At 37.8% G+C, this 20339-nt stretch overlaps 2 protein-coding genes across 2 annotated transcripts; one reads left to right on the top strand and one right to left on the bottom strand.

Moving 5' to 3' along the window:
- Window positions 1-1080: 1080 nt before the first annotated feature.
- Window positions 1081-5713, top strand: pigf (phosphatidylinositol glycan anchor biosynthesis, class F). Its single transcript, XM_035666312.1, is given in 7 exon segments — window positions 1081-1095; window positions 1097-1239; window positions 1241-1289; window positions 3046-3137; window positions 3420-3536; window positions 3663-3771; window positions 5364-5713. Coding segments are annotated over 7 exon segments (639 nt in total). The 3' UTR covers window positions 5478-5713.
- A 7253-nt stretch (window positions 5714-12966) lies between these two features.
- On the bottom strand, window positions 12967-17804 carry LOC118335450 (cytochrome c oxidase subunit 7A-related protein, mitochondrial). The gene is made up of 3 exons (XM_035671738.1): window positions 17646-17804; window positions 13978-14112; window positions 12967-13328 (listed from the first exon to the last, which is right to left on the bottom strand). Exons 1-3 carry the CDS (start codon window positions 17715-17717, stop codon window positions 13188-13190), a joined length of 348 nt encoding a protein of 115 aa, XP_035527631.1. The 5' UTR covers window positions 17718-17804; the 3' UTR covers window positions 12967-13187.
- Window positions 17805-20339: the final 2535 nt, after the last annotated feature.

Here is a 20339-nt window from a genome sequence, read left to right as displayed (position 1 = left end):
TGAAAATACAGATATTTATAATTATAATGACAAGATCAGCTTCTCAGTTATACATAACAAAGTCAGTTCATGTCAGCTTTAGGAGAAGTTAATTTAATTCCATAGCAAGCATAGATTAGTACTTGAAAATATAATTGGATCTACCCTGAAAATAACTAGACTCCCTTCAATACAATGCTGCACAATGCACATACATATCATTTGCATACCCACTGACTCTTGGGCAGCATAAACAATAAAGTGTATGTATGTTATAAATCTAGAGGGTGTACGACATTATAATTTAAGTAATATAATATTCTTGTGTTCCGTTTTATTTCAGTTCAACCTCTCATCTGTCAAACACAGGAACAGTTTCCACCCACAGGCCATCACTCTGATGAACAGTAAACTCCAGACGCACAGTGTCAGGAACAAACCCTGTACAATAACTCTGGGACATCTACTGCTCCTGTAAACTATTAATTTTTTATTTTTCTATTGTTGAAATTCTGTTTTTTTTTTAAAACATAAATACTATCATTCATTCATATGATGTATATACTGTCATATCCACCTACCTCATGTAAATAAAGAAACCTGCATGTAAATATTTATACAAGCATCCTTTGCACTCTGCACCTTTGCACTATTGTGTACTGTCTACAAATGTAATTGTTTTTTGTTTGTTTATATATGTATAACTAGTAGTTTATGTCTATTTTATTGAGCTTGTTGTCCGTTTTTGTTGTGCATTTGAAGATTAACATAAAACCCAAACGTTAGAATTCCTCGTATGTGTGCACCTACCTGGCCATTAAAAGTGATTCCTGATCTGAGTTGTACATTTGAGAACATTATACCATTTTTGGACCTTAATTTTGAAGTCCAAAGCGGAGTTCAACCGTCACTCCATGTTTTACGGAAGAACAGGTCAAAAGAAACCCCCCCCCCATGGAAGTTTAAAACCTCCCCTTGCAACACCACGCTGCTCAAACTAACACTTTAAAGTTTTTATTTGCGTTTTTGCTCTTTGAATCAATCTCTCGTTGAAGGAGAGGGACACGCACTTCGTAATGTGGGGACCATGAATCCGAACCAATGGCGTCCACACACCGCCATCATCGCCGCCCGGATTTTATCGGCGACCGTCCTACGGCCGGTTTTTCCGTGCCGGGCTTCTCCGGGTGCTACCGGCACCCACCTCTTGTGGCTCTACTCGGCGTCCGCTGCGGTCACCGTGGTCAGTGTCGGGCCGGTCTCTGGGCTTGCCGCCTCACACGCCCCAAGAAGCACACACTGGATACAAGGTGCTGACCTCCATTCACTGACACTGTTTGTTTTGGTATTCTCCAAGTTCAATAATATAAGTTCAAGTTATAGGAGCTAAACTCACTTTATAAAGCTATATAGATTATATATGATGTTATATATTTATATTTATTAGTATGTTCATATATGTATATTATATATATTTATATTTGAACAGTATATATAGGTCAATTATAAGAGTACTCACTTATAAAGCATTATAAATTTATATATGTATAAGTATATATTAGTACGTATATGTATACTATGATAATATTATATTAGAATTATATATGGTAGTATTTATATATTATTTATATTTGACAATATTAATAGGTCAAATTATAGGGACTAAACTCAACTTATAAAGCTCGTATATGATATTTATATATTTAATTAAAGTATATTATTACTATTATATTGATATTAGATGTTATTATATATAGTTATATTATATATTATTGTATTATCTTGACATAATATATATGTCAAATGCTTATAGGGGAGCTAACTCAGCTGTATAAAGCGATTAGTTATTACGGGGGGGTATTATAATTAATTAAATATTATATCGTCAGTATTGATATTAGATTTAGTATTATAGATATTATGTAATCACTTTACGTGCATGATCTATTTATAGTTTGACACAGTATGATATATGTCAGAATATAGGAGCACAACGTCACTTATTAAAGCAATTTTGATATATGATTATAGTATATTGTATGTAGTATATAGTATATATAGCTAATATATATTAGATTATATTTCTAGATAAATATGGTAGTTATTTATATATTATTATATGTTGATATTTGACATATATATGTCAAATTATAGGGAGCTAACTCACTTATAAAGCAGCATAATGATATATTATCATTTATTACATTATTAGATTGTTAATACTGATGCATCAATGTGTAAGTAACATTTTAATGTTGTAGAGGTTTATCTAGTTTTAACTACTTTTTATAAATATTTCTATATAGATAGATAGACTTTATTAATCCCAGAAGGGAAATTGGGTCACCAGGTACATTTAAATACAATAAAATACAACAATAGAATAAAATACTGAGGTAGAAAAGATTAAAAAAAAGTTGTATTTGCAAATATATTAAATACATAGACTTTTATTATATTTTACTATTTTCTATTTTTATTTTATGTGTATACAGATATATACATTTCTATTTGTATTTCTAGATATATTGTTAGATATTGTGATATAATTATTATTTCTGTTTTTTGATGTCGTGTGAGCACCTTAAGTTTCCCCCACCGGTGATCAATAAATACTTTTATTTATCTGTATACAACAATGCAAATCAAAGTGCTTTACATAGGATGTAAAATGCATTAAGAAAAGAAACACAAGGAAATACAAAAATTCACATTTAAATAGGATTTAAAAGAGTGCAATAAAATAGACGATGAAGGTAAGCTAAAGTAGAATAGAAATTACAGAACAGTAATTTAATAATTTAATAAAAAAGCAGTGGCAAACAGAAAAGTCTTGGATGAAAAGAACTGAGAGTTGAAGCAGACCTAAAGTTTTCTAGGAGTTTGTTCTAGAAAATGTGGTGCATAAAAACTGAATCTTGAGTCTTGATATGATTTAATGGGGTTGAGGAAAAAAAGCAGAAAATCCATCTCTGGCAGGATGTTAATTTATTTAAACTTCTACTACTTTCTACTTTATTATTTTTTTACATGATTAATTAACTTTAACTCTCTTTCTTTCTGCAGCTCTCCAGGTTGCTTCGTTCCTGTCTGTACTTCTTCCTGTCGTGCCTGTTCTTCCACACTGTGGTGGTTCTCTACGGAGCTCCGCTGATTGAGTGAGTAGCTGTTCACGTAGGTGCCTGTATGGATGTAAAATAGAGGGTCTTAAAGGAGGACTTGTTACTGTCGGTTTGCATAGTAACTTAGTCTTCTTCAAATATACCACCCATAACGAAAATGGAAAAAGAACAAGTGAATAAATGCAGCTTTTTATGCACTTTATGCAGCCAACTACAGTTATTTTAAACGTTTTGACACATATTCACAGATTTTCACTCCTAAAAGTCGACAAAGGTTCAACTGTACTGTGAGCCTCTAATTTCTCGTATGTGTTTCAGATACGCATTAGAGACATTCTCCCTAGCTGTGCTGCTCACCTCTCTAACCACACTGAGGTGTCTCTGCGTCCTCGGCCCCAACGTACAGGCCTGGATCCGAGTGTTCAGTCGGCACGGGTGAGACTAAAACCTGCTTTTCTTTTCCCCCTGCTCCGTGTCCTTCTCCCGTATGTGCTTATGTTGTGTCTTTAAATTGAGTATACTAACTGTTCTGGATGCCATTTGCTCTGTCTCTGTCTACAGAGCTATGTCTGTGTGGGACACCTGTCTACAGATTACAGTGGCCTGCACAGTGGTAGGAGCCTGGGTGGGAGCTTTCCCTATTCCTCTGGATTGGGACAGGCCTTGGCAGGTAAGCACACCCTGAAAATCCTCTCATAAACAGTGCTTGTATTCTTATCTTACACTTCCCTTGCGTTCTTCTGTAAGGTTTTACTCAAACGTGTTCAAAGTTGTGGTCAAATATACCACAAAACCATAATAAAATAAAGAAATTAAGAAAAACTGTATATTTGTAAGCTATGATGATGATATAGTGAACAATTTGCATTATGATTACAGGTCAAACTCATGTTTTTCCCCTGTAGAGAAGGGCAGACTTTACTCGTACAATTTAAGAACAAATCGGTACATGTGGTTCTTGCATGAGAGCCACTGTATCAGCAGCACAAGCACAAATGTTTGTAGGCGTACAGACAACTCTATCTAAAGCTCATTTATAACACTAGCTCTCAACCTGTGGGTCGGGACCCATCAGTGGAGTTGGAAGATAAACCTTGTGGAGTCTTGAGATAATTAACTAAGGAGAGGGAAGCAGAATAAAAGCATATTTATATCATACATACTTTTGTTGCTTGTGAATTACTGGTCAATAATACATCTCCCAAGACCAAAGAAATGTTTATTGATTTTTGGAGGAGGCCCCTTCCCCTGTGTGACTAGTGGCAGCAGTGCAGTAATATAAGTATTTGGGCACTGTTGGAGACGAAAAGCTTTATTTTGATTAAAATACAGAGGGGGGTATATGTTAAAAGGCAAATCAAGGGATGTGTTATTAAGTTGTGAAGTTTTAATGTGGACTTGACACTGATGAAAATGTTTTATTCTTATTTTATTGAGTTCTTTTTCTGTGATTTGCTGGTTTGGCAGTCTCAGGGCATTTAGTATGCCAGAAAAAGACTTAGTATGTCCCAATTAGGCATGGGATGATATGAAAATTAACGATTATCTTGGCCAAAATAATTGTGTTACACGTTATTGTCCCAATACATGAAAGAAAAATATAAACCTCACACCCTTGTTCTTTACTTGGGGATCTATACAATTCCCACACATCCAGTTTTGGTACTTCTAATGGAAAGATACGGGTTCCCCCTTGTTCAAAATAAATCAAGAAGTCAGTATAGAACTTTATGCTGGCAGGCTTGGACAGCCTTTTCAAGTCAAGCCAGGTCATCCCTTATATAGAGTTTCTGTGCAACTTTTAACAATAAAAGGAGTATTCTTCTTATTTTTCATCTTTGTTATCTTGTTTGCCCTCCTTTGACATACAGCCCAGCTCCTCCACAGTTTCCTCTGTCAGCTGAACAGTATTAAATACAACCTCCATTAGTAGGTAGTTATAGTTCAACACAGTAGCCATTAAATATTTTCCTTTATATAATTAATTTCATATTTTTAAATGGAAAAGGGAAAAGATTAAAATTATAATTGCAAAAGCAGTTCTCTGCAAAATGACTGGAGGAAAATGCAAATTAGAAGTAGACAGTGGTAATTGGAGCATAACTCTAAATGACGCTGGTGCTGTATTTGTTCCTATGGAGGACACGCTGGTGGGGGCAAAAAGGATTAATTTATCTAATAGTTTCCATCCCATTGCATCTATCAGTGTAACATTGGGGTGTTTTATGAACGATCGGACTCACTCGTCTTTGCTTCTTGCAGGTTTGGCCCGTTTCCTGCAGCCTGGGCGCTATGATTGGCTTCCTGACCGGGCTCGTTGCTGCTCCTGCGTGGATCCACTATCACCGCAAACAGCTCACATACAAGTGCAAGTGATGGACAGACAGTATGTTTGTGTGAATGTGACCTCGAGGGTATTTCTCGTATTCCTGCTGTATTCCTTTAAACTTCGTACTGATTATTTATTGGGAGCGTTATCTCCGTTTGCTACCTGTAGGGAAGATGATTTTGTAATAACACAAGACTTACTTTATGAGCAACGTTATTTTGTATGTGCGGAGGCTGAATATAAACATTTTTGACATGAATAAAGTGTTTCTTCTTTCACGGTGTATTGTTAATTTATGATTTAAAGGTTAGGAGTTAATGACTGAAATTTCCTCAACATCAGTGGTTTGTTTGGGAGTGATTTAATCTAAGAACGCTCAAACCTGTAGGTGGTGCTGTTGGATCACCACCTGTGTGTGAGTGTGTGCGTGTGTGTGTGAGTGAGACAGTTTAAATGAAGAAAAGAAATCAAGCCTCACTCTCATTTGCAAAGTAATACAAAGTAATCAGTATTATGGTTGGGTGGTCATTTATTGAAAGACGAAAGTTAGAAAGTTTAAAGACAAAGTCTAAACTGCCAGTGTACTTCCATTCTGGCACACACACACACACAGTGATGCCGTTCCGCACCTAAAGCTGACTACTGATGAATACTGTTCCTTTTTAAACAACCATTAATCTTGTTCCAGCTCTATTTCAACACCCCCCTCCCTCTCTTGCGCTCATTCTCATTCCACCTTTTCACGTCCTCAGGCAACCATATTGATTCACTTTCATTTTAGGGGCATTAATTTTCCTCCTTTCATGCCGCCCACATCCCTTGTTCTCCCTCGCAGCCAGTAACTACAATGAAACTTCCATATTCTGCAATCGCAGTGCCAAATTGCAAAGTGAAAAGGGGGCTGTTTGCAGACAGTCCTGTAACACAATACCACGTAAGTCATTACGTGCAAGAAAAGGATGACATTTAAGTTATATTTGCAGTGCAGGATTTACTGTTTAGTATTAGTTGGGGATTGTTGGACGGTTTCAGCACAGAGCCGAGGGGCAGAGCTGTCCGTTTGCCCTGTTTTTGAACTCTTATATAAGGTTGTTGCCAGGGAAAGGCTGAGAAAAATAGCCTGAAGGGAAAAGAGAAAAGAGAGAAAAACACATTTCTAAAAAAAACCATACAGGTAGAGAGGGCATTTCAAAGCCTTTTAAGTAGCCTACATATACTTACAACACCAATCAGCACACCTTTTTCATGCCTCAATCTCTCCGTCCATCTCTTTGATGAGATTCAATCTGACCTCACGCTGTTACCTCCATTACCCCTTCTTCGCAGTGCTTTTTTTCTATTATCCACTGATACAGCATTACCTGTGGAGAGCAAAGGACCTGGCGAGTCGGGCCCTTAGAGAGCAAAGGGTGTAATCAAATTGATATCGCCCTCCAACCCTCCTTGTAGTAAGAAAGTATATTTTTAGTAGAAATAAGATGGTTCATACATGTCCCCACAGCTGGGCATGTCACATCGGAGTGTCTTTTTTTTGTCACTTGAGGTGTTCTTATATGTGTAATCCGTGTACAAAAACGTGGTTGGAGCTGCTTTTGTTCATGCCTTCGATTGCACTTGTGGTCGTTTCATATGAGAGACAAGCAGAAGGCCATTTGCTCACAAACACACAAAAGCTGCTTCACAAATTGCTCTCCTCATTCAGTCTCAGAGAACTTTATTTATTCATTATTTGTTCTCAGGCTGTGCTATTGTCGCAGGGCATTGTGAGGAGAGGTAATTTGTCACTCCCCTCCCCTCTTCTCGTTCCAGCTTTTCCTGCAAGGCGGCTGTTGTGTTTGGTGTTTGCAGTGTCTGCAGGGTCTGCATTGTTCCTCTGAGGAGAGAGAAACAGAGTTATATATTGTGAATTAAGATGCCTCCTCTGCCCTCTGTGGCTGATTGCCCAAAATGAAACCTGCTGTAATCAATTTTTAAGGGTAGCACTGAATCGAATGACCGTGCAATGCAAAAACATTACTCATGGTGCTGAGAACACAGAGCATTAACACACAGCTCTGAAATCCCACTGCAAATTAAACGCAAGGTTCAGTTTCACAGCTCTCATTAACGTCTGTTTCCAGCTGCAACAGGCAGCTATTTTCAGCAAGCAAGTTCTGATTCAACCCCCCCGAACACTACCAGCCCAGCACCACAACAGCAGACTGACTAAGCTTAATAGTAAAGGAAGTCAGTCATCTAACAAGCTAACAAGGCAGATATTTTTCTCAGGAGTTGGTGGAGACCAAACCACAGTGAAAAGCAGAGTGAGTTAGATTCACCTGGTGGCCAAAAACACCAAATGGATGCTAACGTTGCTCCATGTCTGCTTGATGTGAAAATGATTTGCTAATACAAACAACTCTATAAGCCAGAGATATGGTGGTTGCTGTCTCTGTCACTTTATTTTTTATTTTTCTGCCCCCTAGTGGCCACAAATCGATTAATGCAGCTTTAAAAATAAGGGGAAAACAGCAAACTGTAATATAAAAAATGTGTTTATGTTACATGAATGGTCCCCAGAGAAGTTTCTATACTCAAGTAAAAAAGGTACCTGGTTGATAAATTAATCAAAGCACAATTTACTTTCCATTTTAATATTTTTAGGGTAAGATTGACGTTCATGTTATGTTAACTGCTTTCTAAAGCATACTAATTTAAAAGTCCAATAGACCACTAGCTAAAAAAGAAGTTAATGTCATTATGATGAAAAAATAACGTGAGCTAGCTATTTGCATTTTCACCTACAATATGTGCAACTTACTTCAGTGCGATTTCAGAGGTTAGAAGAAAAGTTCAGAGATCACAGAAAGCACTAAATGTAACTGTTGTCTTTTTTAGATTTTTGTCTAAAAAGTGTCCGGGTGTGGCCAGGAATTGTTGCTTGAAGCTGAAACGAGAAGTAAACCATATATAAAGTGGCTTTGCTATTTACAGAGAAAAGTAATAAAGTAATAATACAACACTGAGAGAAAGAACAAAATCCTACGTCCATCTCATCCTTTTTCTTATGCATTTATGCCTCTCTAGAGGACATATTTCTGTCTTATTACACATTCTTTCAATTGCAGCAACTAGTCTGTCACACAGTCTTGATGAGGAGGCACTCCAGTAAATGAGAATAAGCTTCTGTTGTCCGGTCAATACTGCTGTCTGGGTCCAATCCCTAAACAGACAACACCTTTCAGCCTCCTAAAATGTGAAGTTGCTGACAGAATACAAACTGCATCCAAGTGATGTTCACAAAACAGTGACTCATTAAGCACAACTGCTGGATTATGGAGCATGTCCACTGTGCATGCACTAGTGTGCCCTGATCTTCCTCACAATTTACCATCTGCTCCACCATTTTCTACTTTAAATGTTTAGTTTGGATCAACCCTCAGTCCTGCAAAGTCACACCCATTCTCCACATAACAACCTTCTTCTCATACTCTCATCTGCCCCCTTGTGGCCAGAAATTGGTTAATGCAGCTTTAAAATTGAAGGAGAAACAGTAAATATTTGCATCTTAGTGGTAAAAAGAATATACCATTTTCTATTTAAAATATTAATTTATATCATTTTAGTTCTTTAGAATAATTATGCGTGAAGACAATAAGTGTATACCTTGAAATCTTCTGGTTCTTGATTGTTCTACACTAAGAGTGCCTCATAGTACTTGACATAAACAGCTACCTTGTGCACACATCTGGTTATGCTAAGGAGAATGTCAGTCTCTGTAAAGAGGGGTTTAAATTTTCTACTGATAAGTCACACCCATCCTCCATATAACAACCATGTCACACTCTCATCCTCCCCCCCTCCTCACACCCCACCTGCTTCCTGTGTTTTGTCTTTCCTTTTGCCCCAGTTTCCTGTGTTCACGCTCCCCCCGGTACATGCTTCATTAACAGTTGGAGTGCTGTGTTATTGAGTGGTAAACATGTTATTGCAGAGCTCTTCTGTCTCTTCTGTCGGGTCTGAGAGTGACAACAAAAGGATCCTTTGTTACTGAGGGATGCTCAAGTGGGTTGTCATGACGCAGTAGGGATGGGGAGACAGAAAATTAAGGAGATGTTGAAGTATTCCTTGATGCAAAGCAGGTGCAAGGTTTATTATCAAAAGATATTAAACCAGATATTAGGTGCATTTCGTGATCCTCAAGCTAATGTGTGCACATAATGATTATTTTTCTCTAAGAAAAGCCTCAGTGGGAGGATAGTGATTGAGTGAAGTTGTAAACAGAAAGAGTGAGCAGGGGATTCCTGGTTAGAACAAATGAGCAGGCTGTGTACACCTTTTCTCACCTTTAATTCAACAAGATCACTTCTTGTCAGATAGTGGTCACACAGTGGTTCCCAATTTGGGGGTCAGAACTCTCTAAGGGGTCACAAAGTACATTGTAAGGGTCAAGAGATTTAGAAGAATGATTCTCGGGATGGCAGTGTCAGTGTGTTGGTCCACTACTTTGATGCAGGCTGAAATACCTAAACAACTATCAAATGCATTGCCTTGAAATCCCACTGATTTTGGCAGTCCTTTAATTTTCCAGCAGATTGACCTTTGTGGATGGATTGCAGTAAGATGATAGAAGTAGTAACGGTAAAAAAACGTAACTGGGATTTCTGCTCCTTCAAAGTACCTGCAACACTCCCTTTTCAGACGGAAGGAATATTCCTCTGTACCTGATAAAGACCCAGTTTGAGCTCAAAACACTGATTGAGCATGCAATAATTCCATCTTGCCATCTTGTTTTTAACCATAATGGTACTGGACTAATTAGCATCCTATGAGGGACGCACATGTTTTAACACAGTGTGTGTGAGAAGTGACTGAAAGAGGTTAGTGTATATGCTCCTAGCAGTTATATCAGAACTGGAGAGTATTTCTTCATTGAAAGAAGAGCAAAGAACAGCAATAAAGGTGTTTCTCTATGGAAAGGATGATGTCGCTCTTCTCCTGACTGGCTTTGGTAAGAGCTTGACTACGTTATATGGTTAGTTGATCTGGCTGGTCGAAGTTTGCGTGTCATAGACAAGATACTTCATCCAGTTACCTGCCAAATATTTTAACAAAACAAACTTTTTCCAATGTAATAAAATTGAGGTTTTAAGGGCGCATTCAATATTCACAGAGTAAAACTTTGCTATTTTCTTGTGAAATACTAGATGCCTTCACCTCTTCTGGCCTCTGAAAGCTATTGAAATGAAACTGTCTCAGCGAGGAACATTACTCTTTTGTGGACGTGGTTGCAATTCATAGACATATTCAAGCTGTCACTTGAGGATCACAAGTAAAGATTGCTTTAGTTTAGAAAAATAAGTAAAAGTGGGAACCACTATGTTCAACTGGACAGTTGCACAAAAATAAAGAGTACAGGTTAATTAACTGAAAAAGTTAGTCACTCTTGTCCCTGAGCCATGTTTCCATGGTTACAATCATTTACATCTACTGACTACACATTAAAGAGGACAACATGGCTCGATTAATGGTTTTTCAATGTTGTGGAATAAGCTATAAATAGGTCAAGGTCCACTACTTTGTAAATACATTTTTAGGTTATTCTTCTGCTACAGCTACTACACAAATGTGTTTTCCTTCAACAAGGCCAGCTCAGGTATGTTTTCAGTTTGGAGCTAATGGAGCTTTTGAAGAGTATTCGTTTGCACAGATTACAACGCAAATAAGTGCCATTCAATAGAGAGAAACTTGACACCTTTGTGCAACAAATAAACTGACATCTATCTGCTATTTATTATTCTCAACATTACCTAGCTGTTATGTGTATTCCTGTGTAAGTACATTGAGAGTAATAATGAAACTGGAGTCCTTGTGTGTGCACACATACTTATCCAATAAATGTGATCCTGATTCTCATTATATCTTAACCATAGTCAATATTTTGAGGGTCTACAGCACACACATTGAGCATTTTTCAGCAGAAATGGTAATTACAGTAGATGTTATACCAGGCACCACCATCAGATACCTGGGTGTAAGCGCCATCCTGCACCCTTGTTTTGTCAAACACTTCTCAGACTTTTGTCTATACTACTTTTGTCGGCAATCATTTTTTCCACCAGAAGGTCATATTAATCATTTTTTAAATCAGTGCTATCATCAATTATCCATCATAAGGTTTTCTTCAGGGTTTGAAGTATTGAGGCCGTGACAAAGGGAAGTCTAGAGTTGAGTCATAGTGACAAATTAAGGTGCCATATATTAATAAATAAAACTCTTGCATTCATTGTATCCATTCATTTTAAATGAATTTGAATGAATCTAGAAACGTTCTTTAGAAAGTAAGAAAACTGTCTGAATATGCATAGAATTAAAGCCTTCCCGTACCCTCAATCTACACTGCAGTTAGAAAATACTTTGTTGTGTTGGCTTTGTACTACTTTATTGTGTTTATGTGAAGACTGTAACAGACGAACAGTTTAGCCTTGTAATGGCCACACTATATTGTGGCTCTAGGGATCGCAATTAGGGATTCTGGAAGTGAGTCAGAGTTGAGGGTACTGAGAGAAAGTCAGGCTAATGAAGTCATACTAAATGCTAAATGCATGGCATTCATGGTTTTTGCAGTAATTTGAATGGCCAGGATAATGTATAGCCTATTTAATAGTTAGTAATAGTACACAAACTGTATCAATTTGTTTGCAGATAAAATAAATAAAACCAATGCACAACAACTTCCCTGCAAGTCATTATAAGTTAATAGATAAATAACATTTTATGAACTAATAGTTTTCATTAAGCCAGATTTTAAGGGGTTGTGCAGCTTCTTCTGCAATGCAAATATTTCAACAAGCATACGTTTTTTTTAGGGTCCAGTTACTTTGCAGATTAAATAGATTATCATGCCTTACTATAGGTAAATAAAAGATATAATGAAATGGGTCATTCTGCATCATGAGTACTTTTGGTACTATTTGGAACTTTTAAAAACTAGAATGATGACTTCACTTGTAACAGAGTATGTTTACCGTGCAATATTCTTACTTTTGATTGGGCTTTTAATATAAAAAAAAAAAACATACCATACACATCAAGAACAAAGAGAAAAAGCAGAGTGTGAGATCATCATCAGTGTTTCAGCAGCTTGATCTCGGACTGCCAACATGTCTGTCTGAAACAACCTCCCTCTCTCTCTCTCTCTCTCTGAACTCGGCGTGAAGCATCTGACATCACACCAGGGCCCACACATAAATACTGTATGAGACAGTACTTAAGCCAAGTGAGCAGCAGCTATGTTCCAGACGGGGTGTCTCCATCATGCTTGCTTTCTCTCTCTCACACACACGCTTATCGCAGCACTACCACAACGCCTGGTGAAAGCTGTAAGCATAAAAAAAAAAGAAAGAAAAAATCTTAACATCTCCGCTTCTATTCTGGCGTTTTGCAACAGCTGATGGAGATGATGCAGCTCTAGACCCTATAGATGGTTTCATACATGATGTTTGTGTCAGTTGAGTGCTATTTCAGTGAAAAAGGAAAAGACTTAAACTCAGAGCATCTTTTTACATTTGTTTCCCCTTAAAATTTATTAACTTATAATCTTTTTCACAAAGTAGACAGACATAATTATTGTTATCATTGGTGTGATGTTCTGACAGAGATTAATCCTCATCTAAGAGTCCCAAGAGGTGGCGTGGCGACGGCAGAAGGAGACTGGGAATGTTGGGCTGATGAATTAGAGCAGCGACATGTCAGAGGTGATCTTGGGTTGGCGTTGGTCACTTTTTGTTGGGCTGGGCTGCGATGTAAAGAGCCACCAGACAGTAGAGAGCGCCTCCTATAGTGAGAGCCATGGTGGTGCGGTACAGTAGCTTGTCGGGAACTCCGCGCTTCAGATGAATGGGGACACCGTCTGACGTCTGAGAAGAAAGACGGAACAGGATGGGACGGGTGAGAAGGCAGGAGAGGGTTAGAGAAACGACAGGCAGCAACATTTTTTTTGATTATTTGGGTCAGAACATAATGTTCCAGTAACTATTTATCTATCAGAAATGAACCAATTATTTTTTAGATTTCTAAAAACTGTCCCTGAAAATTTCATTGGAAACACTACAATGAAAAAAACGTTTTCACCAGAGTGCAATTATCTTTGAAGGCCAGAGAACTAGATTTCTTGCTCTAGCTTTAATAATAAAAAACAATGTCATTGCAATTAGAAAATTGCAGCAGTCAGTATTGTAAATTCAATTTGAGTGAGCGATTGCTTGGCCCAACTTCAGGGTTTCTTATTATTTCCGTCACTGCCACGTGTGTGATAAATACTGAGGTGGGAAAAGCCAGAAGCCATTAGGAACAGAGGGAAATAAATACAAGCCATCGACTAAAATTAATACATCTTCGCCAAGTTTGCCCCATCAGACAGCTACTTTATTAGCGGGTAATGAACCCTGATTGAGGACCAATTTGAATTAATAAAAGCTGATTCACTGTGAAAACTACATCAAGTGGGAAAAAAACAACAACTTCTTGTTGTGACTAAGACTGACGCCAGCCTATGTTCATCCTTACCTGGAATAACCTCTGGAGGTCAGGAACCCTGTTTGTTCCGAGGTACTCCACCGTGGGCCCGGCCTCTGACACCACCTTGGTGGGTGTGGCAAAGACCATGGCTGGGGACTCTGCTGGCACACCAGGCCTCAGCCCCTGAGCAAAAAAAAATAAAAAATCAACTGGTCACAATAATGCACAACTCTATTCAACGTCATTAATTCACATGCACGAAAATTAACTTACAACACATTTACAATACCTACGAAAAACTATGTAACTAGAGGATGCGAGTTGATCAGCCATCAGGGACCAGTGTGAAAGATTTAATGTTTTTTACAGACTTATTTTCTCCATCTTGATACAGTTCAGTGCCTCTTTGACCCAATCTTAAAAATTAGGTGGTGAAACATGCTTTTAATAAGGCGCCTATCCGGCATTGTAGTGCAAGACAAGAGCTACTGCAATTGAGAGAAATTGTTGTCATTGGAAACGCCAAGTATTTTTAAGAATTTCAAATATTTGAGTCCAATGCTGAGATAATTGGGGACAGGTCCAGAGCATGTGTAAAAGATTGGCAAATTGGCAAATATCTGTTTATGACTGGATAGAGGAGACAGTCAGTGTCTCAGGATATGGATGGATTTTGTCACTCCTATTATTGCTGTTTGTCGTACTATCTGAGGGATATCACCCCAAATGTTGGAACTAGCTTTGGGGGGTGCAAACAGGAAAGGATATTGTTAGCTAGTTGCGGATTTTATGGAACGTTATTTAAAGCAATATACAACGATGAAACAAGGATTAAAGTTACTTATAGTCTTCCATAAGCTTTTTTTTAAAAAGTAATATTATAAATAAAAAACTCTTAAAAGAATTAAATCTTTTCATATTCATTTATATTTGGTAGAACAAACGTCCAGGTATTATCTCTGTAGGTACTGTACTGAGCTTAACACCGCTGCATGGAATACAAGTGATTACAAGAGTACTTGATCTCCTCTCGCAAGTTATGGCTGCACTTGTGAGACTATTAAAGTGCCTGTTTAGATTATTAAAGAGCACCTCAAGTAGCAGTCCAAACTCTACAACCTACATTATGTATGAAGTTGTTCAGTGTTATATCAGTAAGCAATTTCTTACACTCCTTGTCTAATGCAGCCAGACCTGTTTACACAGTTTACACCTATAGACGTAAGGACCACACTTTGTCCCTGGAAAAGAGGAAGAAACTGAGGGACATTCTGCTCTTTTTTGTAAGCTTTTGTAGATCCGTACCGCAGCCATTTAGCCATATGAACCCTAATGTTGTTCTACTTTTAGAGAGATAATACTATAAAGTAAATAAACCAGAGGGACACTGTGGTGTTAATGAAGAACAAGTGTCCCTCCTTAATATCCCTTTCACTTTGGAAGAAGCTTCTCAGCCACCTTGGGTTTTGAAAAATTACTGGGAGACCCATTACCTTGTTGGAGTATGTGGAGGCAGATAGTGTGGGAGCGGGGAAATTAAACCTGACATGAAACTGCGGAGGCACTGACAGCAGATTATTTTTACTTGCCATTTAAGAGAAGGCCTGCCTAAAAGTGTTCACAGCAGGAACTCATCTGTGCGCGTTATACCAGAAATACAGAGACGATTCACCTTTATTTTTTTTTATAACACGTTCAGGTTAGGTAAACTGGAAACTCGCCTGAAGGTGTGAAACCAAGTGTGATTGCAGTCGCCTGTCTGTCTCTATTTTTTTACCCTCTTGACAGACTAACATCCTTTCTATCGACCTGCCTCCATCGATCTGCGTTGAGGTCACATGACAAGCTTTAACGGAGATAATTGCCAAGTGAGTGGGAAAAGATGCAGTTGCCACGTCCCAACTGCCACTCTAAAAGGAGGCAATGTCAACAGTTACTGGTACATCGCCTTATATCAGGGATCAGAAATTAGGCTGAGGCTCTAACAATATTTAGTGGTGGATAAAAGGTTTAATCCACTTAAATGTAGCAATACTACAGTGTAAAATACTGTTTTAAGTAAATTAAGTTAAAAAAAATGCAAGTATTGTCAACAAAATGTATAAAAAATAAGCATACTCATTATGCAGAATTACCCATTATCATTATATTATTCTTTTAGCTTATTACTTTTGAGTAATTAGAGTCCAAAAAAGCTCTGGGAGGCAAGTAAACAAAGCATTGTAAACTACACACACACTAATAAACAATAACACAACCCGTAGAGGCTGAATCCAAATGGAAAATATACTGCAACGTCTTTCCCCAACACCTGTAAGCTTTAAAAATATGACATGACTGTTTGATTATCAGCTGATAGAGATTAAATGTCAAACTTGACACCTCACATGCTGCCTGCACGCCACAATAAACGCACGTAATATACATCACGCCAGCACAGCCAACTACGGTTGTCGTGTGACTGAACTGTCTGTGATGTTGTATGTATGGAGTTTGTTCTCAGGTCTCTCTTCATCTCAATGAAATGTCCTTAATAAATCAAGTATATCTAACTAACTAACTAACTAACTCATTTATATACGGCAGGGTAGTTTAATGTCAGCAATGTATCACACTCAAAACTGTCTTTTATGTAAAACTAATACATAAAAAAGTTTTATTTAGTGGCGTGAAAGTAGAAAGGAAAATACTTAAATAAAGTAAAATTACAGTAGCTCAGATTTGGGCTAAAGTAAAGTACTTTAGTTACATCCCACCAAAGACGATCTTTATGTAACAGGGACATTTTTTCTTCCCACAAAGAAAAACTTAAATGTTGGATAGGTGACTTCCAAACTGAGACACAGAAGAACTTGAAGGCAACTACAATAGAGTAACAAGGAGGCAGCAGTGTAAAGGACAAAGGAGCAATAATAAAAAGGTCACATCTGGCAGATGCTCTGAGAGGCTATTGAATTTCAAAATTGGCTGTAAAGTCACAGGAAGGCCAGGACAAATGTTAAATAAAGGTTCTGTGATAAGGCAGTAATGAAAAAAGAAATTACATTTTCAAAGAAAGAAAAGGCCACAGCTTTTTTTTTTATGGTTTGTCTGAAAGTCTTTCAGCGTTAGATTCTTTTATGACTAATTACAGATGACTTTCCTGGCTGGCAAGGTAATAAATTACTTGTCTGGATTTTTTTTTTGTAATCAATTACAGTTACCTTTTAAAATACACCAGTAACACTGAGTAGAGGACACATTTCTAAAGCTAGAAATCTTTCCAATCTTCCTTTTCTAAATCTGCTGCCTTATATAATACACTTTATTTATTATTGACATTTCATTTCTCTTTTTTTTAACTACACATCTGGTACCGAGGTCCAAAAGTAACGTAAAGTAATCAAGACACGTTACTTTAATATTATGATACTTGGATTAGGTTACTGACTACATGTTTTCGCAGGTAATCAGTCAGACATACCTGCAGCTGAAATAAAGTGAAGGCGAAGATGATGCGTTCAAGTACCGCGTAATAAAATAGGAAACTACCGTTAATAACCGGTATTTTTTTTAACACCCCGGTTACACAACTGTTATATTTAACTACACAGACGAGCTTTGAATAGCTCCCAGCTACAGCAGAGACAATCATGGCTCAACGCAATGATATGAAGGTCATCCTCCGCGGTTGCCGAGTCGCTCTCCCACCGACACGCACCGTCTCCCGGACTCACCTGAGGGCTGTAGGCGGCCGCGGGTGGAGACCCCGTGAGTTTCTGGGTTACCCCGCTGAACTTGTAGTACATTTTCCTGCTGAAGGACGGGGAACAGTGTCTCCCACAACAGAGATCACCCGGTAAAAGGGCTTCCTGCTGCGACCGTCGCGGGGAAGTGAGGTAGCTGTTAGCTGGCTCAATGCTGCCTGTTTAAAATTAAGATTGGGCGCCAGAGGAGGGGTGTAACTTTAAAATCATACACATTTTACTCTATACAACCTACATTATGATGGTTAATGTTGCAAGGAGCATTGTCTTTTTGTGCCTTGACTTTGATTGATGTTAAACATAGCATCTTGTTAGGTGTAAATTAAAGTGATTAAAGGGTTTTTTCCTGAAAAGCATGCAGAGGAGGTGGCAGTAATTTCAGCCCTGTCTGTAAATATTCCCCTCAGAATATATACAGCTTCGAAAAAACCCCACCAACAGACGATTAGAGCAGCCATGGTAAAAATAAATAAAGTGGAAGTAACACCCTTAGTAAATTCAAAAGTTCTTACTTGCTAAAAAGGTCAAAGGTAAAAAAGTAAAAGGTCTTTGGTTTCATTTTTTACAGTAACACGAATGCATCAGTCTTCTTGCAGAAAACCCCCTACCTGCATAAATTAAACATTTTAAAAAACAAGCTATCTTGAGCTTTAAAAAAAGGTTTTACAAGTGTAAGTCCAGACTGTCCTCAGAGACTAAATGAACAAAGCACACAAAAGTGTCTAAAAGTTGCAAAAAATCTGCTTGAAAAAAACTGATAACTGATTAATTGAGCCTTTTGCCTGATAAAAGACCCAATTTTATTGTAGATTAAACTACTTTATCAGTAAACCTAAAAGCTGACAGACACATTTTTCAATCACAATATCAATCATACTAAAATATCTCAACATTTATTGGATGGATTGCCATGAAATTTGGTGGAAATACTTATTGCCTTATACCCATGAGGATAAATCTGCACCATGAGGTTGACGTTTTGGTTTTTAGTGAAATGTCTCAAAACCACTGAATAGATTTCCATTACATTTGATAACCGTGGTCCCCAAAGAATGAATGACCTTGTTGATCCCCTGACTTTCTTCAATTTCCTGCAGAAGTAATTGTAAACATTATGACCTACCTGCTCAGCACCATCAGCAGATCCCTGGCTCCTCTTTCTGCCTTTCAAAGTCTCCCTGGGCAAAATACTGAATGCTGAATTGCACCTGATGCTGTATGAGTGTGTGTGAATGGGATTAGTTAATTACTGATGAGCATGTTGGCACCTGGTAATGCAGCCTCTGCTATCAGTGTGTGAATGTTAAAGGTAGTGTAAAGTGCTTTGAGTGGTCGGGAGATTGAAAAGGTGCTTTATAAATGCAGTCCATTAACCATTTACATGGCATAGCATGGCTTTAGTGGTTTCTAACTTAAAACAACAGTAAGACATATAGAAACATTATCTTTGCACATTGCAAATATCATTATATGTCAAACTTGCAGATTCCCTGCACAGCTCTTCCCTCATTTATTTAAATATTTGGCCATATTGTCTCTATTTTTATCTTTATTTATATTTTAGTTTAATTGTTATACACCAACGTACCAAAGCAAATTCCTTGTAGGTAAAAAAACCTGATTCTGATTCTGAGAAAAGAGGCGACAAACTGCAGGAAAATGATTGATTGGGGGGAAACATGACAATGCAGACGCTTCCATACGAGGGTACGAGGAGTTACTGAGTAGTGTGACTCAGCTGAACACCAGATTTTGGAGTGATGTGTTAGATGGTGCACAGTGAAGAACGAGTTTCAGACTTGGAGAATCTAACATGATTAAAAAGAACAGTGCCGCATGCAGTTTGTGATACAGAGTTGATTTCCCCTTATAATGGTACCTTGTGTTTAAACTAGACTGTGGCACAATGTTCACCCCAGTGTGAATCTGATGAGTGCACGAATGCCCTTGCCAACGGGCTCAGGTGTTCCTCACACATTACGTTCACCTGCCTGCAGGAGGTCTAGAGGTGTAAATAGTATGTCGTCACATCAAGTCTACATCGAGCTCCATCTGCCAAAAAATCCTCTCCCATTTGTCACTTCTCTAGGTCACACTGTGTACCGTTAATTAGTTTAGTTAAGGTTATTTTAGGTTAGGAGTAAGTGGTGTGTGAAAGCAGAAGTAGTCTGATACTGACACTTAAAATTTGATCATTTTTATGGCACAGTTTGATTTATGATAAGCAATTACACTTTCATTTTGCTCAGAGTCATTTTATTATAAAAGCTCATACATTGATCACATTAATTACAAGTTCTTTTCTACTTATAAAGAAATGTTTTAAATGTATGGTTTCAGTCAGGCCTGCCACTGGGCTATAAGCTATGCCACATGAGTTGAACATTACGGGTTGTGGGGAAGGGCATAAAATATAGATTATCTTTTATTTTTGTAACTGCTATACCACTTAAAAAGCACATTGATAACACAGAAACAAGTCTATTGAGATATGGGCTGTCTACAATACAAACTAAACTCATACAAGGCTGCGAAGATTACGTGGAAATACCAAATGTAGATTTTCAGATTGAAGGACAGACAGATAATGAACAGACTCATGAATTGTTTAATTTCCTTTGCAACAGAAGAGCAATGGCTTGGTGTGTGTATGTATGTATGTGT

This window comes from Morone saxatilis, unplaced genomic scaffold (assembly GCF_004916995.1).
Source record: "Morone saxatilis isolate NCDOM2014 unplaced genomic scaffold, NCSU_SB_2.0 Contig1, whole genome shotgun sequence".
NCBI lineage: Eukaryota > Metazoa > Chordata > Actinopteri > Moronidae > Morone > Morone saxatilis.
The sequence above is the reverse complement of the archived record's forward strand: the minus strand, read 5'-3'. Positions and strand labels throughout refer to the sequence as shown.

Bases quoted from the DNA above. Each gene is read 5' to 3' on its own strand.
- LOC118335450 (XM_035671738.1), bottom strand. From the start codon at position 17,717: ATGTACTACAAGTTCAGCGGGGTAACCCAGAAACTCACGGGGTCTCCA. The intron at 14,113-17,645 runs GTGAGTCCGGGA...TTTTTTGCTCAG, and splicing joins CGGCCGCCTACAGCCCTCAG to GGGCTGAGGCCTGGTGTGCC. The intron at 13,329-13,977 runs GTAAGGATGAAC...CTTTCTTCTCAG, and splicing joins ACCTCCAGAGGTTATTCCAG to ACGTCAGACGGTGTCCCCAT.